Source organism: Candoia aspera, chromosome 2 (genome assembly GCF_035149785.1).
Source record: "Candoia aspera isolate rCanAsp1 chromosome 2, rCanAsp1.hap2, whole genome shotgun sequence".
NCBI lineage: Eukaryota > Metazoa > Chordata > Lepidosauria > Squamata > Boidae > Candoia > Candoia aspera.
In genome coordinates this window covers 256,706,936-256,725,496 of record NC_086154.1, presented here as the reverse complement: position 1 = coordinate 256,725,496, position 18,561 = coordinate 256,706,936, and the positions used below count along the sequence as shown (strand labels likewise).

Genomic DNA, 18,561 nt, shown 5'->3' with positions numbered 1-18,561 from the left:
AATGTCTTCTGCCACCACCCTGTTTGTTCCTTTGGGAGGAACCATTATCAAGGCCACGAATCTGGGTTCAGTGGAATGATGAGATAGCCAGTTAATATGCTGTCTTTTGGCAAGAACCTACCGTGATGCACAGCAACAGCTAACAGCACAACCAAATTGTCTTAATATTTCTTTAAAGTACTTACATGTTGTGTTTGAGACAAAGCTTTTCTTCTCAAAAGATCATTGATTTCCTAGAACTTCACACTTCTGAGCTACCAGTCAGTCCCAGCCTCTTCTGGAGTTTTGAATCCAACCCTATGTGATCCTCTTTCTGGGCCAAACAGCACTGGATCACACAGCCAGTTTCCAAGATTGAAGAATGGTGTGTAATGTGCATCCACCTTTTTTTTCTAAAAAGTGCTTCAGGTTATGCCCAAAGCACCTGTCTGCAACACCTTGAAGCAGCTGGATTTTCTTGGGAAAGAGAGACGTGTTGCAGATAGGTGGTACGGGCATACTCAAGCACACACCAAGGTCCATTTTGGAGACTGAATCCAAAGTGCCATACAGATCTAATGAAGCACCCTGAGGTTTGCAACTCCCCTTTTCTTAAACTGGTCAAATATTCATAGACATGCCCCTTTGCCTTTAGTATTTGGCATGGTTAATTCACTTGGATTCTCTGTCTTAACTGATGTTTTAGCTCCTCTGCACTGGCTTATTTATGAGCTTAATTTTAGCTGGATGAGAGCCAATGTTTGAGAAATATTTTTAAACCATACAGTTTAACAATTTAATACAAATGTGCTCTCATGTCCTTCATTTGAAGCTCTTCAGAGTTGCCTTAAATTTAAAAATCTCTCTCTTCTTGGCCAAGCTGATTGGGAATCCCTGGAGTTCTTGAAGAAGCTCACCCAGTTCACCTGTTGCGATGTCTGTGCCGGTGTTTTCATTTCACATCCTTGCCCCCAAACAGGTTTTTATTGGTAGGTGTCAGTGCTTCACTTGTGTATATGAGAAAATGCCACTGAAATATGAAAATCAAACTTGGGAATTGCCTTTACTGTTGCTTTTAAATCAGACTTCCTTATAAGGTTGTAATCTTATCCATTGTTAATTAGGAGCAAGCTATTGTACTCAGTAATTGTAGCTTGTTTGGGTTTGATTTAACATGACATGTGAATCTGGCCACTATGGTATGTTTTAACAACGGGAGCTTAGCAGTATATGAATCTAGCCTCATTCCTAGCTTCAGATTCCACATGCGCAAGATTGGCTAGTGTGCCCCCTTGAAAAGAATTCCTGCATTGTAATGGGATTCGAGGGTGATTATAGCCAATATTTTCCAAGAAAACCTAAACAAATTATTTCATCTGTTTTACTAAATTTCTACCCTGCACATTTGGTCCCAAGGTCGTTTCTCAACATTCTTGTTTCTAAATTAGCCCTGAAAAAAAGTTGATTTCTGTAAAAAAAAAAATGTTTTGAAAAGCCATTCCTTGCCATTTTTTCTTTCCACTGATTTTAAGATAAAATATCTAAGAAAATGATTAAGTTTTTCATTCAAAATCGGAATGAATGAAGCCACGTAACTTTGGCTGAATGATCTGTTTTCTTTTTGTAACTTAGTATCTGATATCTATTCCTAATCTAAACTCACTTAACAATGGTCCACAGTAATGCTGGCATTTCCCCACCCCTCCCCACCCCAAGAATGCTGCTTATTAAGAAATCTGTTCTTTCAGTAAAACCAGTATTACAATTATCATCTAATAATTTAACACTCAGGAGCCCCAAAAAGTAATCACAAAGGATTTATATTCTGTTTTCCAAATGGACCAGAAAAGCTATTGACTGTTGTTACAAAAGTCAGAACATTTTGCGAGTGTTACCACCCTATGTGCAGGCTGGATGGGGCTTGTTTCAGACTGCGACTTCATTTCAGAGCTGTATTAAGAAAACTCCATAAAAGCAAGAATACGTCCCTCTGGTTTCCAAAATAGTTTCCCCCCTTCGTGTTAAAAATGGGTAAGAGAAGAATTCCTCAACCCAATGAAACAGGGGATACAACAGGAAATTAATAGGGGCCGATCAAGTCTCACTCTAGACCAGTGTTTCTCAGCTTTGGCCACTTTAAGACGTGTGGACTTTGACTCCCAGAATTCCCCAGCCAGCCTACAAGCTAGTTGGAAACTCTCTGTTAATAGGACTAATTAAAACATTGGCAGAACCTTTACTTTTTACTTAGAATTTCAAAAACAAGCCTGGATCAGTATTAAAGATTGACAGAAGTTAAGCCAAGGATGTGGTAATGACAGGCTGCTTTGAATGAAGCATCGCTGATGAAGCTCAGCTTGTTTAAATTGGGAAGGAGGGGAGGATTTATGGTAAATTCCTTATGGAAAAGCTCTTGGTGTCTTACAATTAGACTCTCACTGAACAGTGGCTTTTCCTCATACTTGTTCCTCTGAAGTGCCACAAACATGGTGGTTTGGGTTGGACGGAGGCTTATCGGGGTCAGAAGGGCAGGGAACCAATCCAGGTTCTCCAGGCTTTGGGTAACCCACACATTCAGCTCTACTGACTTTGTAGTGTGCTGTTGCTGCTAAAAAGCTGGACGTGAGAGAATTGGTTGTACAGCTTTTGCAGCCGCAGAAGGAATTTATTAACAACTTGGTTCCATCTTATCCACCTCCCTCCCACTACAAACTTCAAGAAGCCAATGGCCATTCCATTGCTTTTATTTTTCAAAGACTTGAAATCATTAAGATGAGCACTAGCCCATCTGGCTTTCGGATAAAACATCTGAGGAATCCTTGCAGATACCAATACGAGGATGATTTAAAGTCAGGTTACTTGGCAGTTTCAACTTTTCTTAGATGACGTCGTCCTGGCTGTTACTGGGGAACAAAAACAATTCCTCCTCACCAAAACACTGAATGGTTTATCACCTGGAAACTTTGCCTTCATTTCTACGTATTCCTTCCTGACACGCGTCAGTTCTTCTTGCTGCTTTGGAATAGGTCTGAACATGCCATCGATGGGATTTCATCTTGATTAACAGTGGCAGTTCAGTGTTTGGGGCTGCCATATCTTCTCCCAGCTTCTGTCTCCAAGAATCTGGGTTCAGTCTTAAAACACAGGAGACAGAGCAGGAACACATTCTGATGTGGGTACAGTGTGTTCCAAATTTTTTTTTACAAGCAACTGCAGCGACTTCCTTCTGTAGCAGTGAAAAGGCTGGATGATGATAACCTCCCAGAGCAGAGAGCATTGATGAGCATTCATGTTTTATAGGGATGGGCAAGCTGTCACTTTCCAGTCATGGGTGATCTATAACTTCGAGCAACCCTCTCCTTGGTCATGCTTCCTGGGGATGCTGGGAATTGACTGTTAACAGCATCTGGGTTGCTTCAGGTTACCCCCATGAAAACCAAGAACTACTGAGTAACTTTTAGGGAGCTGAGACGACCACCAAGATCATGCCAAGCTGTACTCCTTTTGCTTTCCGAAATAATCCCTTTTCAAAAGGAGTTCCCAAGTACTCGTCACTAGATGCCAGGCAAAGCTACATTTACTGCATTTCCAGACATACGTATAACAGTGCCCTAGGAGTGGCTTCTTCATTAAAGCAGCCCACTTTGAAAGATGTCAACTATCTCCACCTAAGGAAGAACCTTAAAAAATGTGCTCGCTTTCTACTGTTCAGACATTGAGAAGCTGCCAGCTTGGGGCAAGGTAGGTGAGCCCATTGTATATTAGTGGTATTTAGCAAGGTCTGGGCTTCGGGCACACTGTTTCTTCTTTCCATGAAGACGGACAGTCGTGCAGTAAGAACAGACCCAGACATTTCACTGGCAATGCAGAGTGTGCCACCCTATGCTGCATATAAGGACGAACCACGTATTTCCTTCTGCTTTCAACCTCACACATTCCCTCTTGGGAACCAAGCAAGCCAGATGGGAAGGCTGGGCACAGATTTCTTTCTTTTGGACAGGATAACTTCTTGTGCGGGGGGAGCAAATTTTAGGGGGAGAGCATTCGCTCCAACACCGTCCCAAAATGGCAAAGTCCAGCAGGAGATGCCCCAAGCAAGCCGAATGCTCCGCAAAGGATGCTGTGGGCCGTTTTGTTTTCTGGCACTGGCAGGTGACGTTCAAGGGCTGTGGCGCTTCTTTACAGCAGATGCTGGAGGATGTGTTCGACAGCATGGGGAAAGCTCTCACAGGTCAAGTAGGGGGGTGGGTTAATTTTGCCTTCATCAGCATCTCGGTATTTCCCTGCAAGAACAACAACAACAACAACAAAGCCAGAAATAAATGCTATTTTCTGTAATTAGGTCAGCATCAGCATAAAGCTTTCCCAGAGATCAATGCTGGCACAGCAAATTTCTGCAACCCCTTCTGTGGTCCACTATTTTCCCACGTTCTCCCTGGTATGTTCAGTTTTGCTAAAGTAATTCAGTGGACATGGAAGGCTCTTGTCTACTGACCAAGGAACCAAGGTCCCATCCTGTTAAGCAGGAGATGAAATATACTTGTATTACTTTTCTGCAATCTAATTCTTTCCCTGGCAGTCAGCCTTCTGGTGGAGATGAGTATCTTTTCAGAGAGCAAATCAGGAAATCATGGGGTGGAATAACATGGACAATGAGACAGTGACCACCTCGATTAGCGTGTTTCAAACTTGGCAACTTTAAGATGTTTCTTCAAGTTTCCCATGCTGGCTGGGGAATTCTAGGAGTTGAAGTCCACACATCTTAAAGCTGCTGAGGCCAAGGAACACTGATCTAGGTGCAACAGCAGTTCAGCTACTAGTTGCGTAGCCATGGGACAGCCGCCTGTGTTCTACCAGAATAGCTAAGTTGAGGTAGGAGGGATCTGCAGAGGTTAACATAGGAGGGAACAGCAGCAAGGGGTTAAAGGGTGGGATGTCTGCTCTACAAAGGTGTATAAGCAAGCTGACGCTCACTGCTTGACTCTAGTTGCTGATAAACTGTACAGTTTGCCCCTGACACAGAAAGAACTTTTCAAAAGTACAAAAGACCAACTCAGGAAGGGAAGAGGCCAACTTCAGTGGAAGCATTTAAATGAAAGATTGAATGACCGTTGGCCACTGTACTGCAGTTCCTGCATTGAGTTATAGGTTGGGGTGGATGATCTCCAAGATCTCTTCAACACCATGCCTGCAATTCATCCATAAATCTCTTGCCACCTTCCTGCTTATCTCTTATTTTTCCTCCCAAGGGAAAATGGTCTAATTCCTTGATTATTTAGGTTGCTTTCTTCTGTAGGACAGAGCAGGAGTAAACGCCAGCCTAGATTAATGTGTAGTTCTTTAAGTGCCCACATGGCACTACTCACCAGTCTTCACCAGTATTCCCAGCATGCCAGCATTCTGGGCACCCCCAATGTCATCCCTGCAGTCCTGCAAGGCCAAGAAAAACAGAAGGTAAATGCAAATAAACCTGGAGCTTGCGAATATGTTGCAAATGCACTAGAAACGATTCAGGCACTCACATCACCAATCATGACAGCCTCCTCAGGTCCACAGTTGGTACCCCGCAAGGCCTCCAGGAAGAAAGTTTGCTCTGGCTTCCCCACCACCACGGCCTTCCGGTCAGTGGCATACTCCAGGCCTGTCACAAACGGTCCTGGGCCGAGGGCAAGGCCATCTTTCTTCTGGTAATACCTTGCTTTGTGAATGGCTATGAGGGGCGCCCCATCAAGCACCAGCCTTGGAAAAGGAAGGAGACAAGAGATGCAATGTAATCCAGGGAGGCCCAGAAGCCTTGGGCTGAGAACAAGGGTGTGCACGGACCACAACGTTCAGGGGGAACCCTTCGAAAACAGCCCAGTTTTCCATTGAACAACAGGAAGGTTCCTCAAATTGTTTGTGGGTCGGAACCTCAGTTGTGAATTCAGAACTTTGTGCTTCCTATTAGTGGACATCAACAGGCAGCCATGTATTTATTCTTTGACAAAAACTGGCTAAATCTGAAGATGGAATGAAGCCTAACGAATTTCCAACGAAACGTGCCTCTGGGCAGGTTAGCTGTGACAGACATCTTACATTTTCGTTTTCTTACAAGAGGCCTTAGTATTCCTTCCTCCCCATCGCCAAATCTGGAGGGGTCTCCAAGTGACTTCATTATTGGCACCTGCCTCCTGACCCCAACCGACTGCCAAGATGTCTCTTCATATCCAATCGCTGTCATACAGTGTAGCCTTCCCCAGCTTGGCAACTTCCAGAATCACTGGAAATATAAAACGAAAGCCAAATTGGCTGGGCATGCAGAGAAGTATCATCCACACATGCCTGGAAAGCTTCTGTGAATAATGCAGCACCACCTGAAAGAAAACCCCCTCTTTCCCCCCACGCTCGCAAAGCCATTGCAGTGGGCAACCTTGGTCCTGGGAAAAGAGCCCGCAGCTTTAATGTGTTCCTGATGAAGATGACACGCTGCAAAGGACGTTCTGCCCACTGAATCCCTACCTCTACCCTGCTGCAGTTTCTACAGGGAATTGCATCGTTGTGCATTAAGGAAAGCAGCAAAAGCAGAAGGAATTCTCCCTGCCACTCCAAGCCCTCCTGCTTTGCTGCCACCATCCTTCTGGCAATAAGCACCATCTTGAAAAACATCTGGAAAGTGTATCTCTAGGACAGGCTGAAAGGCGCCAGGTGGTAAGTGTAGTTGCTGCCATCATCCTGACAGTTAAAACAGATCTTTTATTAAATTTATGATGGGATCATTCCTACTTACCTAAAAGCTTTGTTCATAGTTTGATAGTTGAAGTGGTCAGGAGCCAGCCCAATCACTACAGCATCTGGTTCACTTGTCTCTATCCCTAGATGAAAATCCAAAGGTCTGTTAAAACAGGTCCAAGCCGAGTTCCATCCAGAGAAAGGGCTCTTGCGGATGGGCTTGCTTCCCTAACCCTAACCCTAACCCTTTCCTTTGAGGTTCAATCCAGCAGATTATGAACCTGCAGGGAAAGACTGCTTATTTTTTCAATATCTGTACAGCACTCTGAAAATGGGGCAAAAATAAAGAATAAGGCTTTCCTCAAGTCAAGCTCAGCTCCTGGTGCCTACAAGGGCACATTCAGCTGGATTTCCCCCCAGCCAAGTGTTCAGAATCAGCACTGGGCTCAGCTGGGGCAAACCACCCTAATGAGCCTGGGTGTTCTACTCACAACCAATAGATGTTGAAAGGTTACGCCCCATCCTGTCGTCCGGGAGGAAATGCATTACCCGAGGCAAAATTTAGTTATACCTTTGGGGCAACTCTAGGCCCAGGATATTCCTTTAGAGAGACACAATTGGAAGGCTGAATGATGTCCTTATGAAATGCAAAAATAAAAAATGCAGCAAGGAGAGAGATTCCAATGTGGATTTTACGCAGTTATTGGACTGACTTTGCAACATTCCCTGGGAGCATCTGGGTCCATTAACTGAAGAATGGATTATGCTCATCTGGCTGCAAGCTATCTTAAATGAAGATTATCCAAGAATTATTCCATAGTAGTTACTAACAGGAGCTTAAACATCTTTCATCGTACTTAAAACTACCGGACACTGAAGAAATGCATATAAAGCATTTGATGTGAAGAGAAGGGAGTCATGACCCAATGGGATCTGACACAGAATTGATCTACAGACAGGAAGCAATCTGATTTAACTAAACGTTTAAATTTCTCTTACTTTAAAATGTTTCAGTGTCATAGACTGATTTGGGGCCAAGTGGGGAAGAACAAACGGGGAGGCAAAGTTAGCCTGTCAACATATGCCAAAGCTGGAAAAAAGGACTTGGCAAGGTAGACAAATCTGGCGTGAAACCGAAATCAACCAAAACAACAACCATGAGGAGGAGCCAAAACAGCCGACAGGAAAAAAAGCTCTTTGATTACGTTGTCCCTAAAACACAACAACTGTCTCAGCCCTGAAATATAGGATATGCGAATCGTTCAGGTTTTGCTGAATAGTGCAAACAGTTCATTACGTGATCAGAAACCTCATCGATATTATATACAAAACCCGTATCAGATGAAACAGATCCTCTTGAAAGTCTTTGAAAACTATGGGAAGAAGGGATTTGAATTTGATGAGCCAGGCTGGAAATCTTTATGGGATGAAACACCCTCTTCCCAGCAAAGTATCAAAGGCTGGCCCTAAAAATATTTCATAAACAGTACCACACCCCCTTGAAACTGTATTATATTAATCACAGTGTTTTTAGATTGTGTGGGGAAGTGGTAATCAGGCTAGTATGTAGGCAATGCCTATTTAGGTCCTCAGACTGCTTTTCAAGGAAATGGAAACAGTGACAAAAAGATCCGGGGCTGCTAAAAATGAATGCTTGTGATGGGGTGAGGAACCTGTTCTTCAGATGTCTCCACAGGTTGGATTCCAACTTGTACAGCATAGCCGATCATCATCCATCATGCCACAAGTACAAGGGATTTTCAAAAAAAACTTCGCATGGGGGAATAGTGCCATTATCCTAATACAATATTGTATTACAGGGTTGTTTTGTGTTTGTGTGCATCTTTGTCTCGCTCTTGACTTTTGGTGACTATATCAACAAGTCTGTGCAGTTTTCTTGACAACATCTTTTTGAAGAAGTGGCATGAAATTGCCTTCTTCTTCCTGGGGTTCATAGAGAAGGACTGGCCCAAAGTCACCCAGCTGGCTTCAAGACAGGACTGGAACTCACAGTCGCCTAGTCACTAGCCTGGGGTATTAGACTGGCTTCCATTACAGTACAGTGATGGTTAAATCATTCATACATGTATGTATGTGGTTTGTGTGTGTGCAACATCTAATTCTATAATTACGTAAGCAGGATTATATTACGATACCTGTAAAATCATGCAAAGCATTTTCTTCCACCATCAACAAAGGCCTGACTTGCTTCTGCTCCAGCAAATTTCGGGCTGCAGTCAGAGATGTGAAGATCTCATCTTCCTTAATGTCAAATTCAAGTTTCTTCAGTCTCTCCAATAAGTCTCGCTTGCACTCCTTTGTCGTGTTGGTCACAAATCTGATGGCAAGGGGAGTGCTGCGCAGCCTGGGCCGGGAGAAATAGAAAAGCTGATGTGTTTTAATCAGTGTCACAATTGTGTGAAATCCTACTATCAGAGTTGCATCAAGCTGAGATGAACACAAAGGGGACTTCCACCAAATCCTGTTCCTTGTGCCACTACATTTCTCCGATCTGTTGTGATAAAGGGCAACTTACACGCCTCTTCCTAGGCAACCTTTAAAATACAGGAACAGGCAACATTTTTGCAACCAGAGACTGCTTTTAAAAAGCGTCAAAGACTAAAAGAGGTAGTGCTGACATCACAGAAAAGATGTGGTGGACATTTTCAGCTATGTATTAATTTACAGAATGATGTTTACCTTTGAGAGTTAAGAGTAATAATAGTAAAATAGGGGTGTTAAACTTTCTGGAAGCGTAATGTATCTATTTTGACAATTATTTGTTTTTTAAGAAAGCAGCACAATCTCACGAGTCCCCAAGGTTTGCAAAAATGAGGCAGGGGGTCCTGCTTTGGGGAAATCAGCTGATGTGTTCATGGCACAGGCACGTCTCAAACCAGGAAGCACCAAACAATGAGCTGCAGAGAGAAAGGAAGATGGCGGGATGGGGGCGGGGAACATATTTTAAGTCCACAACAAATAATATTCAGAAGCGGCTCAGGAAGATGCCTCCCTAATTCACTGAACTATAAGGAGGAGGAGATCCAGCACATTCTGTTATTAAAGTCATTCTCAATAAAAGTAGCTTTAGCCTTCCTGCGGAGTTGATTTCTTCATCTGGTCTGCCTACTGCAGTGTTTCTCAATCTTGGTGACTTTAAGATGTGTGGACTTCAACTCCCAGAATTCCCCAGCCAGCCATGCTTTTGGGAGTTGAAGTCCACACATCTTAAAGTTGCCAAGGTTGAGAAACACTGGCCTAGTGGGACTGACATGAGCCACTTCTCTTTGTTAGCAGCCATACAGACTTATGTAAAATTGAGGGTAAGATTTTGGGGAGGGATGAGGGGACAGAGGCCAACAGAACAGACACTGTGGCAGGAATGAGTTTCTACATAATTTCAAAATCTAATCTGGAAGATTTGGGGATCCTCTGCAGCCAGTCTTGGGGGACTAGATATAGGGTCAGGAGGAGAAAGGGAAACATCCTTCCATTAATTTCTTTGTGCAACTTGTTTTGGAAGCTCCTCCCGTACTTGGATTAAGGTTACAATCCCATGCAAATGTCCTTGGTGGCCGAGTCCCGCTCTGTCCAATGAGACTTGTTTCTGAGTTGTGGATTATGCTACAAAAGCCCTGAATGCCTTTCTCCAAGGGGCGCTTTGCACCTTCCTTATCAATTCTGTAGTGCAGGATATTACATCTTCAAAATCAAAATGCTGAAAAATATATCTCCCCTGCCCAGCTGTTCAGCTCTATACATGCAGCTGCACCTACCTCAGGGCAGAATTTTTTAAATTCAGAGCTTAGAGAGCAAAACTACTCAAACTCAAGAATTCTGCAAGTTTAACACAGGCAAAATATATGAGATCATTATAGTATCCAGGTTATTGATTCAGTTCCTGTCCCTAATCAGGCTACATCAGCCCATCTAGCATTCTTTCTTGAAGTGTCCAGATGCTTTGGAAAATCTTACAATCAGAGCAAAAAAGTCTCTCATGAGATCCTAGCAGATGTCCTTTGATGCATTTTATTTCTGAATACGGAGCTTCGAATCTTTCTGATTCTTCCCAAAAATTCCTTGAATCAGCGGCCATCACCGCAGCTTCGAAGTCCTGGATTCCAAAGCCAGCTATGCATGAGCAAATTCAGTGACCCAAAGTTTATGCTCAGGGGTGATTAGTAGTATAATAGCATCCATGTAGACACCCAAAGCTTAAAACACTGCCCACAGTTCAGGGCCAGAGTCTATGATTTGCATGCATGTGGTCGAAAGCCTAATTTCCGGCCCCTGCAAATGGGGCTGAGAAAAGTTCCATTTGAAATCCAAGCCCAGCTGCCAGTCAGTGTCATTAATACTAGAGTAAATGGACCAACACCATGCCTTGATATAATATACAGGGAAAGGAACCAAGAATCATAGCAGGGAGAATAACTTAGCAATTGTGTTATTTACATTTTGTTGTTGTTGTTTATTCATTCAGTCGCTTCCGACTCTTCGTGACTTCATGGACCAGCCCACACCAGACCTTCCTGTCAGTCGTCAACACCCCCAGCTCCCCCAGGGACGAGTCCGTCACCTCTAGAATATCATCCATCCACCTTGCCCTTGGTCGGCCCCTCTTCCTTTTGCCTTCCACTCTCCCTAGCATCAGGATCTTCTCCAAGGTGTCCTGTCTTCTCATTAGGTGGCCAAAGTATTTCAGTTTTGCCTTTAATATCATTCCCTCAAGTGAGCAGTCTGGCTTTATTTCCTGGAGGATGGACTGGTTGGATCTTCTTGCAGTCCAAGGTACTCTCAGAATTTTCCTCCAACACCGCAGTTCCAAGGCATCTATCTTCCTTCTCTCAGCCTTCCTTATGGTCCAGCTCTCTCAGCCATATGTTACTACGGGGAACACCACTGCTTTAACTATGCGGACCTTTGTTGTCAGTGTGATGTCTCTGCTCTTAACTATTTTATCTAGATTTGTCACTGCTCTTCTCCCAAGGATTAAACATCATCTGATTTCCTGACTGCAGTCAGCATCTGCAGTAATCTTTGTGTTGGCAGAGTGCTAGAAAGCATTTGGCCCAGGAGAGATCAGAAAAGTCACACACCAGGCATTTCTATAAAAAATAATTTTATTTACAGAAAACAAACATATTTAAAGGCTGTTTGCTGAGAGGAGAGATTTCTCTCAGCTGCATATTCTCTGCAAGCCTACACAGAAGGGAAACTGAAACTAAAACAAGTTCAGGCAAGTTCCTCCCTTAGGCAATGCAACCATTAACACATGAAAAGGGGACAATTAAATTCAACCTCTTTACCCGGCCAAAATGATTAGTTACCATAGTAACCTTAATCTGTAGTAGAAAACATATTAACACTTTGCACCTAGAAATACAAAGTCTTTCACTGCCTCTATGTTTTCTCCCTCTATTTGCCAGTTATCAATCAAGCTGGTTGCCATAATCTTGGTTTTTTTGAGGTTTAGCTGCAAGCCAGCTTTTGCACTTTCTTCTTTCACCTTCATCATAAGGCTCCTCAGTTCCTCTTCGCTTTCAGCCATCCAAGTGGTATCATCTGCATATCTGAGATTGTTAATGTTTCTTCCAGAGATTTTAACTCCAGCCTTGGATTCCTCAAGCCCAGCATGTCGCATGATGTGTTCTGCGTACAAGTTGAATAGGTAGGGTGAGAGTATACAGCCCTGCCCTACTCCTTTCCCAATCTTAAACCAGTCCGTTGTTCCGTGGTCTGTTCTTACTGTTGCTACTTGGTCGTTATACAGATTCTTCAGGAGGCAGACAAGATGACTTGGTATCCCCATACCACTAAGAACTTGCCACAATTTGTTATGGTCCACACAGTCAAAGGCTTTAGAATAGTCAATAAAACAGAAAGAGATGTTTTTCTGAAACTCCCTGGCTTTTTCCATTATCCAGCAGATATTGGAATATTTACACTTACTTAGGCTTTGTTACAGTAGGACCACTTTCCCCAATTGGGTGCCTTCCAGACAGGCAGCTTTCAACTCCCAGGATTTGCAACAATGGCTATGCTGACTGGGAAATCCCTGAACTGAAACCCACCCAACTGGAGGGCACTCAGGCTGAAAGGCTGCAGCCAGGTATGAGGAGTAAGGACGATGCCAAAGCCCTCAAGGATGATGAGTGCCTGAGAAAAAGACTGAGGAATACACAGTGATATTCAGAAAGGAGTATCAGGATGGAGGGTGACCAAAACAGAAGAAAACAGAGTCATTTGAGGATGTAGAGATCTGTAAACAGCATATGGCTGGAGGCACCCCAGGCACAAGCAGGGTTCAGGGAAAGGGTTTACCCGGATGAATGGAAGCACTCAGTAACAGCTGATTCGAGCAGTGGGCACACGCCAGCAGCACCTGCTCACGGTATCTCTTGCAACTTTCCCCGGCCAGCAACAGGAGTCTTAAGTGTTCGCCACTTTTGGTACAAGAGGACAATTTTGGAATTTGAGATGCAGTCGTACGAATGCGGGGGGAAGCGATACCCCTGCCTGCAGGAGCTTCTTCTCAGCTAATAAATGGCATTTGTGAAAATGTCTCTACCCCCCGCCCACCTTTCAATGGTACTTGGAAGAAATAACTTGCTTTTTAAGAGCTTCCTGGGCTCCTGGCACAGCTGAGTCTTCTATATGAAGCGTTCCACTGAGATCCACCAAGACAGCTTTTATCGCACGCCGAGTTGCCATCCTTCAAGCCAAGGGGAAGATGGCGGTGGTCGAAGGGAAAAGAAGAGCATAAATGGTTAGGTAACAATAGACAATTAAAGCAAACAGAAAAAAATCTCCCTGCTAAGTAAGTCATTTCTGCCAAACCTGGTAATACTTCGATTATTACCCAATGTGTTGGACAAACCCCCTCAGAAAAAGAGGGGGGCAACATTTAAAAATCTATCAATAATTGATAAATCGGAATCTTCTCCTCCAATCCACTATGCAAAGAATTTTTTTTTTTAAACAGAAAATTTTACACACAAAGCCAAGTCTAGAGATAGACAGCACGTCCAGCTTTGGTTTAAGAGGATAATTGCCTAGCTGAACTCACATATTTTATAGATTCTCCTGCTACAATAGAAAGAGCTGTTCCAACTGTAACACCATTACACAATTAAAAAGCAATTAAGACACACTTTTCATTGGGAGATCTTTGCAAAGTGTTCCAAGTGGAACATTGTTCTGGTTTGGAAGTGGAGCCTCAGATGCACAGATGGGGAGAGGCCTGCTGGAGACACACAGTGCATCGGAGCCAGCGATAGGGCCCTGGAGCCCCATCTTAACACAGCAGGTGTGGGACGGACAGACAGCTGCCTGTATCACACTTTGGGGATTGCTCCCCATTCCCTGCGTCAGAAATGGCCCCCAAAGCCACAGGAAAGCGCAAGTGATAAATGCAAGGTGCTACTTCACATGTGCGCATGATGTTCTAACAGAGTTGTGCAGAAGACCAGCAGAGCGCATCCACGAACACCAACTAGCAGTCAGAAGACATGATGAAAACTCCTTAATTTCACAACACATGGACAGACTCAACCACAGTTTCAGCTGGGAAACAGCAGTTCAGACCAAGCCAAATCCAGAAATGCTAGGGAATGCCTGGAAGTTTGGCTATCAGACAAATCAGCCATCAACAGACACATAGAGATAAACCACATTTACATACCATTCAAAAGAGACAATAAAAAAGCGAAGAAGGAAACAAAAAGAACAGAGCACATCCTCCCCAGCAACCAACACCCAGATAAGCAAGGATCAATACCAGAAAGGCAAAAAACAGTATCCTAATCAAGGAATCATCAAGGAGGAAACCACACCTCCACCAAAATTGGCAGGGCAAGTCTATCTAAATAGGCAGCAAATCTCACACTCACACACACTGATGACGTTGCCTAGTTGGGTAATGAAACCTCTGCAGGTAAACAGCCAAGCTCAGACAGCATCAAGGCCTCCACAGAGTTCTCTCTTTCCTCCTGCAGCAAATGCAGAAATGGGAAACATGCATCCCTTGATAAGATGCTTATGCGGCTGCAAGGTCTGAATGGAAAGCATGCTGTGGAACTGGTTCCAGGTGGCTGCCTTGGCCCTCACTTTCTGAGGCCCCACTCACAAGGAAAGAAAGGGAAGGGCTCTCCAGCAGTTCTCAAACTCTTGCATTTTCTCTCCAGACTTCTCCAAATCTTTCCTTGGCCCCATGCATGATGGTGGAGACGGGCCCACAATTAATGTTTTTGGGAAAGGGGCTGATACAGCAGTAAAAGGAGCCAATGATACAAAATGGACAGAACTTCGTCATCTGTATCAGTGTTCCTCAACCTCTTTAAGATGTGTGGATTTCATGGCTGGCTAGGGAATCCTGGGAGTTGAAGTCCATACATCTTAAAGTAGCTGAGGTTGAGGAACACTGATTCTATGGAAGAAGCAGGATCTTCTGTTTTGTTCTGTGCAGCTGGAGGAAGGAGGGATACAGCCAAAACTGGTGGAAGACAAAGCCAGAACAGGGACTCATACAGAGACGACAAAGTGAGAGTGGCAGATGGCACTCCCCTTCTGCATTAGAAGCCACTCCGTCCAGCAACTGCTGGGTATCCAGGCAGGAAGCAGAAATGATCTACACAAACAGAGTTTGGAAGGCACTAAGGCAAGAAAGAGAGTCAGTTTGGTGTAGCGGTTAAGGCATCAGGCTAGAAACCAGGGGACCATGAGTTCTAGTCCCGCCTGAGGCACAAAGCCAGCTGGATGACCTTGAGCCAGCCATTCTCTCTCAGCCCCAGGAAGGAGGCAATGGCAAACCACTTCTGAAAATCCTTTGCCAAGAAAACTGCAGGGACTTGTTCAGGCAGTCTCCAAGAATTGGACACAATTAAACGGATTAAAAAAAAACATGTGAAGGTATTAGGGACCATCTCTGAATAAATCGGTCAATAACCAGCTCCTTGGCCTAAAACCACTGCTTCCCACATAATTCTACAGCATGACTCACTTGCTTGACTCATCTAAATCTGCTCCCAAACCACTTAGCACGTTGCCCCCTTTTGCTCCTGATTTTCTCCTTCTCATCTGCTGGAATCTTTTCAGTATCTCCCACACTCTGACATTTCTGCTCTCGTGGTGGGTGATTCACAAAGCCGAGTTTTATTATTAAATTTCTATTTCAGAAATGGCAAAGGAAATTTTTAGCAGAGGTGGGCAGAGGAAACAGCTGGGTGATGACACTAGGAGTTGATAAATGAACATCTATATGGTAGCTCCAAAGCCAGTTTGGTGTAGTGGTTAAGGCACCAGGCTATGAACCGGGAGACCGTGAGCCCTAGTCCCACCTTAGGCACAAAGCCAGCTGGGTGACCTTGGGCCAGCCACTCTCTCTCAGCCCCAGGAAGGAGGCAATGGCAAACCACTGCTGAAAAACCTTGCCAAGAAAAAAGCAGGGGCTTATCCAGGCAGTCACCGAGAATCAGACACGACTGAATGGATTAAAAAAAAAGGCAAGAACAGGGATGCATACTGAGGCACAACTGGCACCCTCCCCACCACTGCAGTCTTTGCTTTCTTACTGTTTATCCAACTTCATCTTTGCCCCCATCAGCCTTACCACCCCCCACCAAGGGGGAAAAGCAGCCCCACGCCTTGCCAATGTCACAAGGGGAAGGAAAATCGCCCGCTGCGGTCTGTCCTTCCGTACCTCGACACCCAGACAGCTTCTCTTTCCTCCTCAGAAACGCTATGCAGGCTGACCCCTTCACAAGGCCCCAAGGAGAAAGTAGGCGACAGTTCCCCCTCTTTCACACAATTGGTACTGTCCCCGCCGTTGGTGACGCCTGGAATTGGACTGTACTATTACGATATGCAGGAGGAGCTCTGAAGCCCTCTCTCTATGGCCCGTCACTTTGATTTGGTGGAAGGTCCTATCGCTTAAGGACCTTTAGAGACGACTAGAAAACTGCCTGTGCCGGTCTCCGTTTCTGTTTTCCTTCCGCAGCCGCGACGTAATTTTCCTGAAGACCACATATAAATGTTCCCCTTAGTCGAGATACCTAGCACTTACTTCTTTTCCTGCTGGAATCTAACGTTTTTGAACAGGCGCTTAGATAAACACCTTCGTGGCCTCTTTGATACTTGTCTTTTGTAGTAGAAAATACATCCCTGTTGAACTTCTGCCTACCTCTGGGAGCTTAGATCCCAAAGATCCCTAAAGCGATGGGAAGCAGGAACCCCTGATGTAGATAATAGCAGCCCCTGCTGCTCCACTTCACAATACCCCAAACTCTGAAAATTCAATTTATGTATTTATGTAAGAGAACAACTGAAGACACTCCTGTTCACACAATTACCTTTAAGTTTGCTGTTGTTACTGTGTATTTTCCTTTTATTGCAATGGTATGAAGACTTTTCCCCTTCTCTTGCAAACTGCTCTCAGCTCCTCGGGGAGGAAAAGCAATATAGAAACAGACTAATTATGATACCAGATCAACAGTCCTTAAGTGAACATCCAGATGCTGCTGAGCCACAATTCCCTGTAGCCGGTCTGTGAACAGTGACAGAAGGAAAGAAACACAGCCTGTTGTGGTCAGTTAAACTACCAGTTTTGATGTGAAATTAATTTGGCATTCATGGACAAAAAAATGATTGCTTTTCATGGTAGTTAGGCTGGTTTTTGCTCCTTAGTGTTTGAAACTCGCAAACATAATTTCTATTTAGACAGGGTATTTTTTTTAACCAATAAACAAATTTGTTGGCAGCTCATTATTGAATTTCCCAAGCCAAACTGTGCCATGCCTTGCATTTTCCTTCCTAACACTGCACTAAATCAAATCAGTCTTGTGAACCCAACTTAGCATGCTGTACAACATGAAGCTGCTAGGTCTCTCCTGGACCTGGTGAAGCGTTTTGTGCAAATCCAGGCACCGTGAAGGAAGGAAAGGAGAAGACCCCTCCAAGTTCAAGGAATACATTGGAAAGCTAAGAATGCACACAAGGTTTACCACAAGGATGGCAAACAGGACAAGTTTATCACAAGTCAGAGGCAATAACCCTATCTTGTGGCTGTAAGGGTGGTGAAACATCAGTATTTCTCCACCCTGTGTCTGTAGGAACTCATCCAGCAGCCTCTTCTTCATGTGAACTGGACCCTCCTGGGTGAGGTGAAGCCATAGATCCTGTCAGCCATTCAGATGGCCCTTAAGACAAGGATGCAGTCCGAAGCAGGCAAGTCAGTGTCTCTGTGGAAACCTCTGATGGGCTTCTTTCATTTTGACCAATCGTTTCGGTTCCGTGGCTGCTATCTGAGTCACTGTGTTTTATATTGTTTTTAAATGTTGCAAGCTGCCCAGAGTCACTACTTAGTATTTATTTTGGTGAGGTGGATGGCAATATAAATCAAGTAAATTAGTAATATATCTCATGGCTGCTTCTAAAATGCTTTATAAAATGAAATGAAAAGCTCAGAAAGTTTCTTAAAACTGAATGTATTTTTAAAAGCATAACAGTATCAGGGTTGTTTTTTTGACTTTGTAAATTGATCAGTGCTCTATTAGAAACACCTTCAGCCATGAGTCTTTATCACCCAAACCTGGAAATGAGTTAAGATTTTTCAACTGCAGCATATTGTACTGTAGAATACAGGTAGTCCTTGTTGAGCAACCACAATCAGGACTGGCAACTTGGTCATTAAATGAAGCAGTCACTAAGTGAAACCACTGTGCTCATGATCTTACTTCAGCTTTCCTTTGCTTTACAGACCTGCAAAGGTTGCAAATGCAAGGGTTGGCTGGGAAGTTACTTTTTTATCGCTGTCATAACTGTGGCTGCTAAACGAGGTAGTCGCTGACGAGGACTACCTGCAAGTGCTCTTCTACT

The 18,561-nt window shown here is 44.1% G+C and overlaps 1 protein-coding gene across 1 annotated transcript; it reads right to left on the bottom strand.

Annotated features, from left to right (window-relative positions):
• Positions 1-3,326: 3,326 nt before the first annotated feature.
• On the bottom strand, positions 3,327-16,595 carry HDHD2 (haloacid dehalogenase like hydrolase domain containing 2). Its single transcript, XM_063295844.1, has 7 exons — positions 16,388-16,595; positions 13,301-13,402; positions 8,844-9,052; positions 6,746-6,830; positions 5,502-5,718; positions 5,346-5,409; positions 3,327-4,262 (listed from the first exon to the last, which is right to left on the bottom strand). The coding sequence occupies exons 2-7, from the start codon at positions 13,399-13,401 to the stop codon at positions 4,159-4,161; spliced, it is 780 nt and encodes a 259-aa protein (XP_063151914.1). The 5' UTR covers position 13,402; positions 16,388-16,595; the 3' UTR covers positions 3,327-4,158.
• Between the last annotated feature and the right edge of the window lie 1,966 nt (positions 16,596-18,561).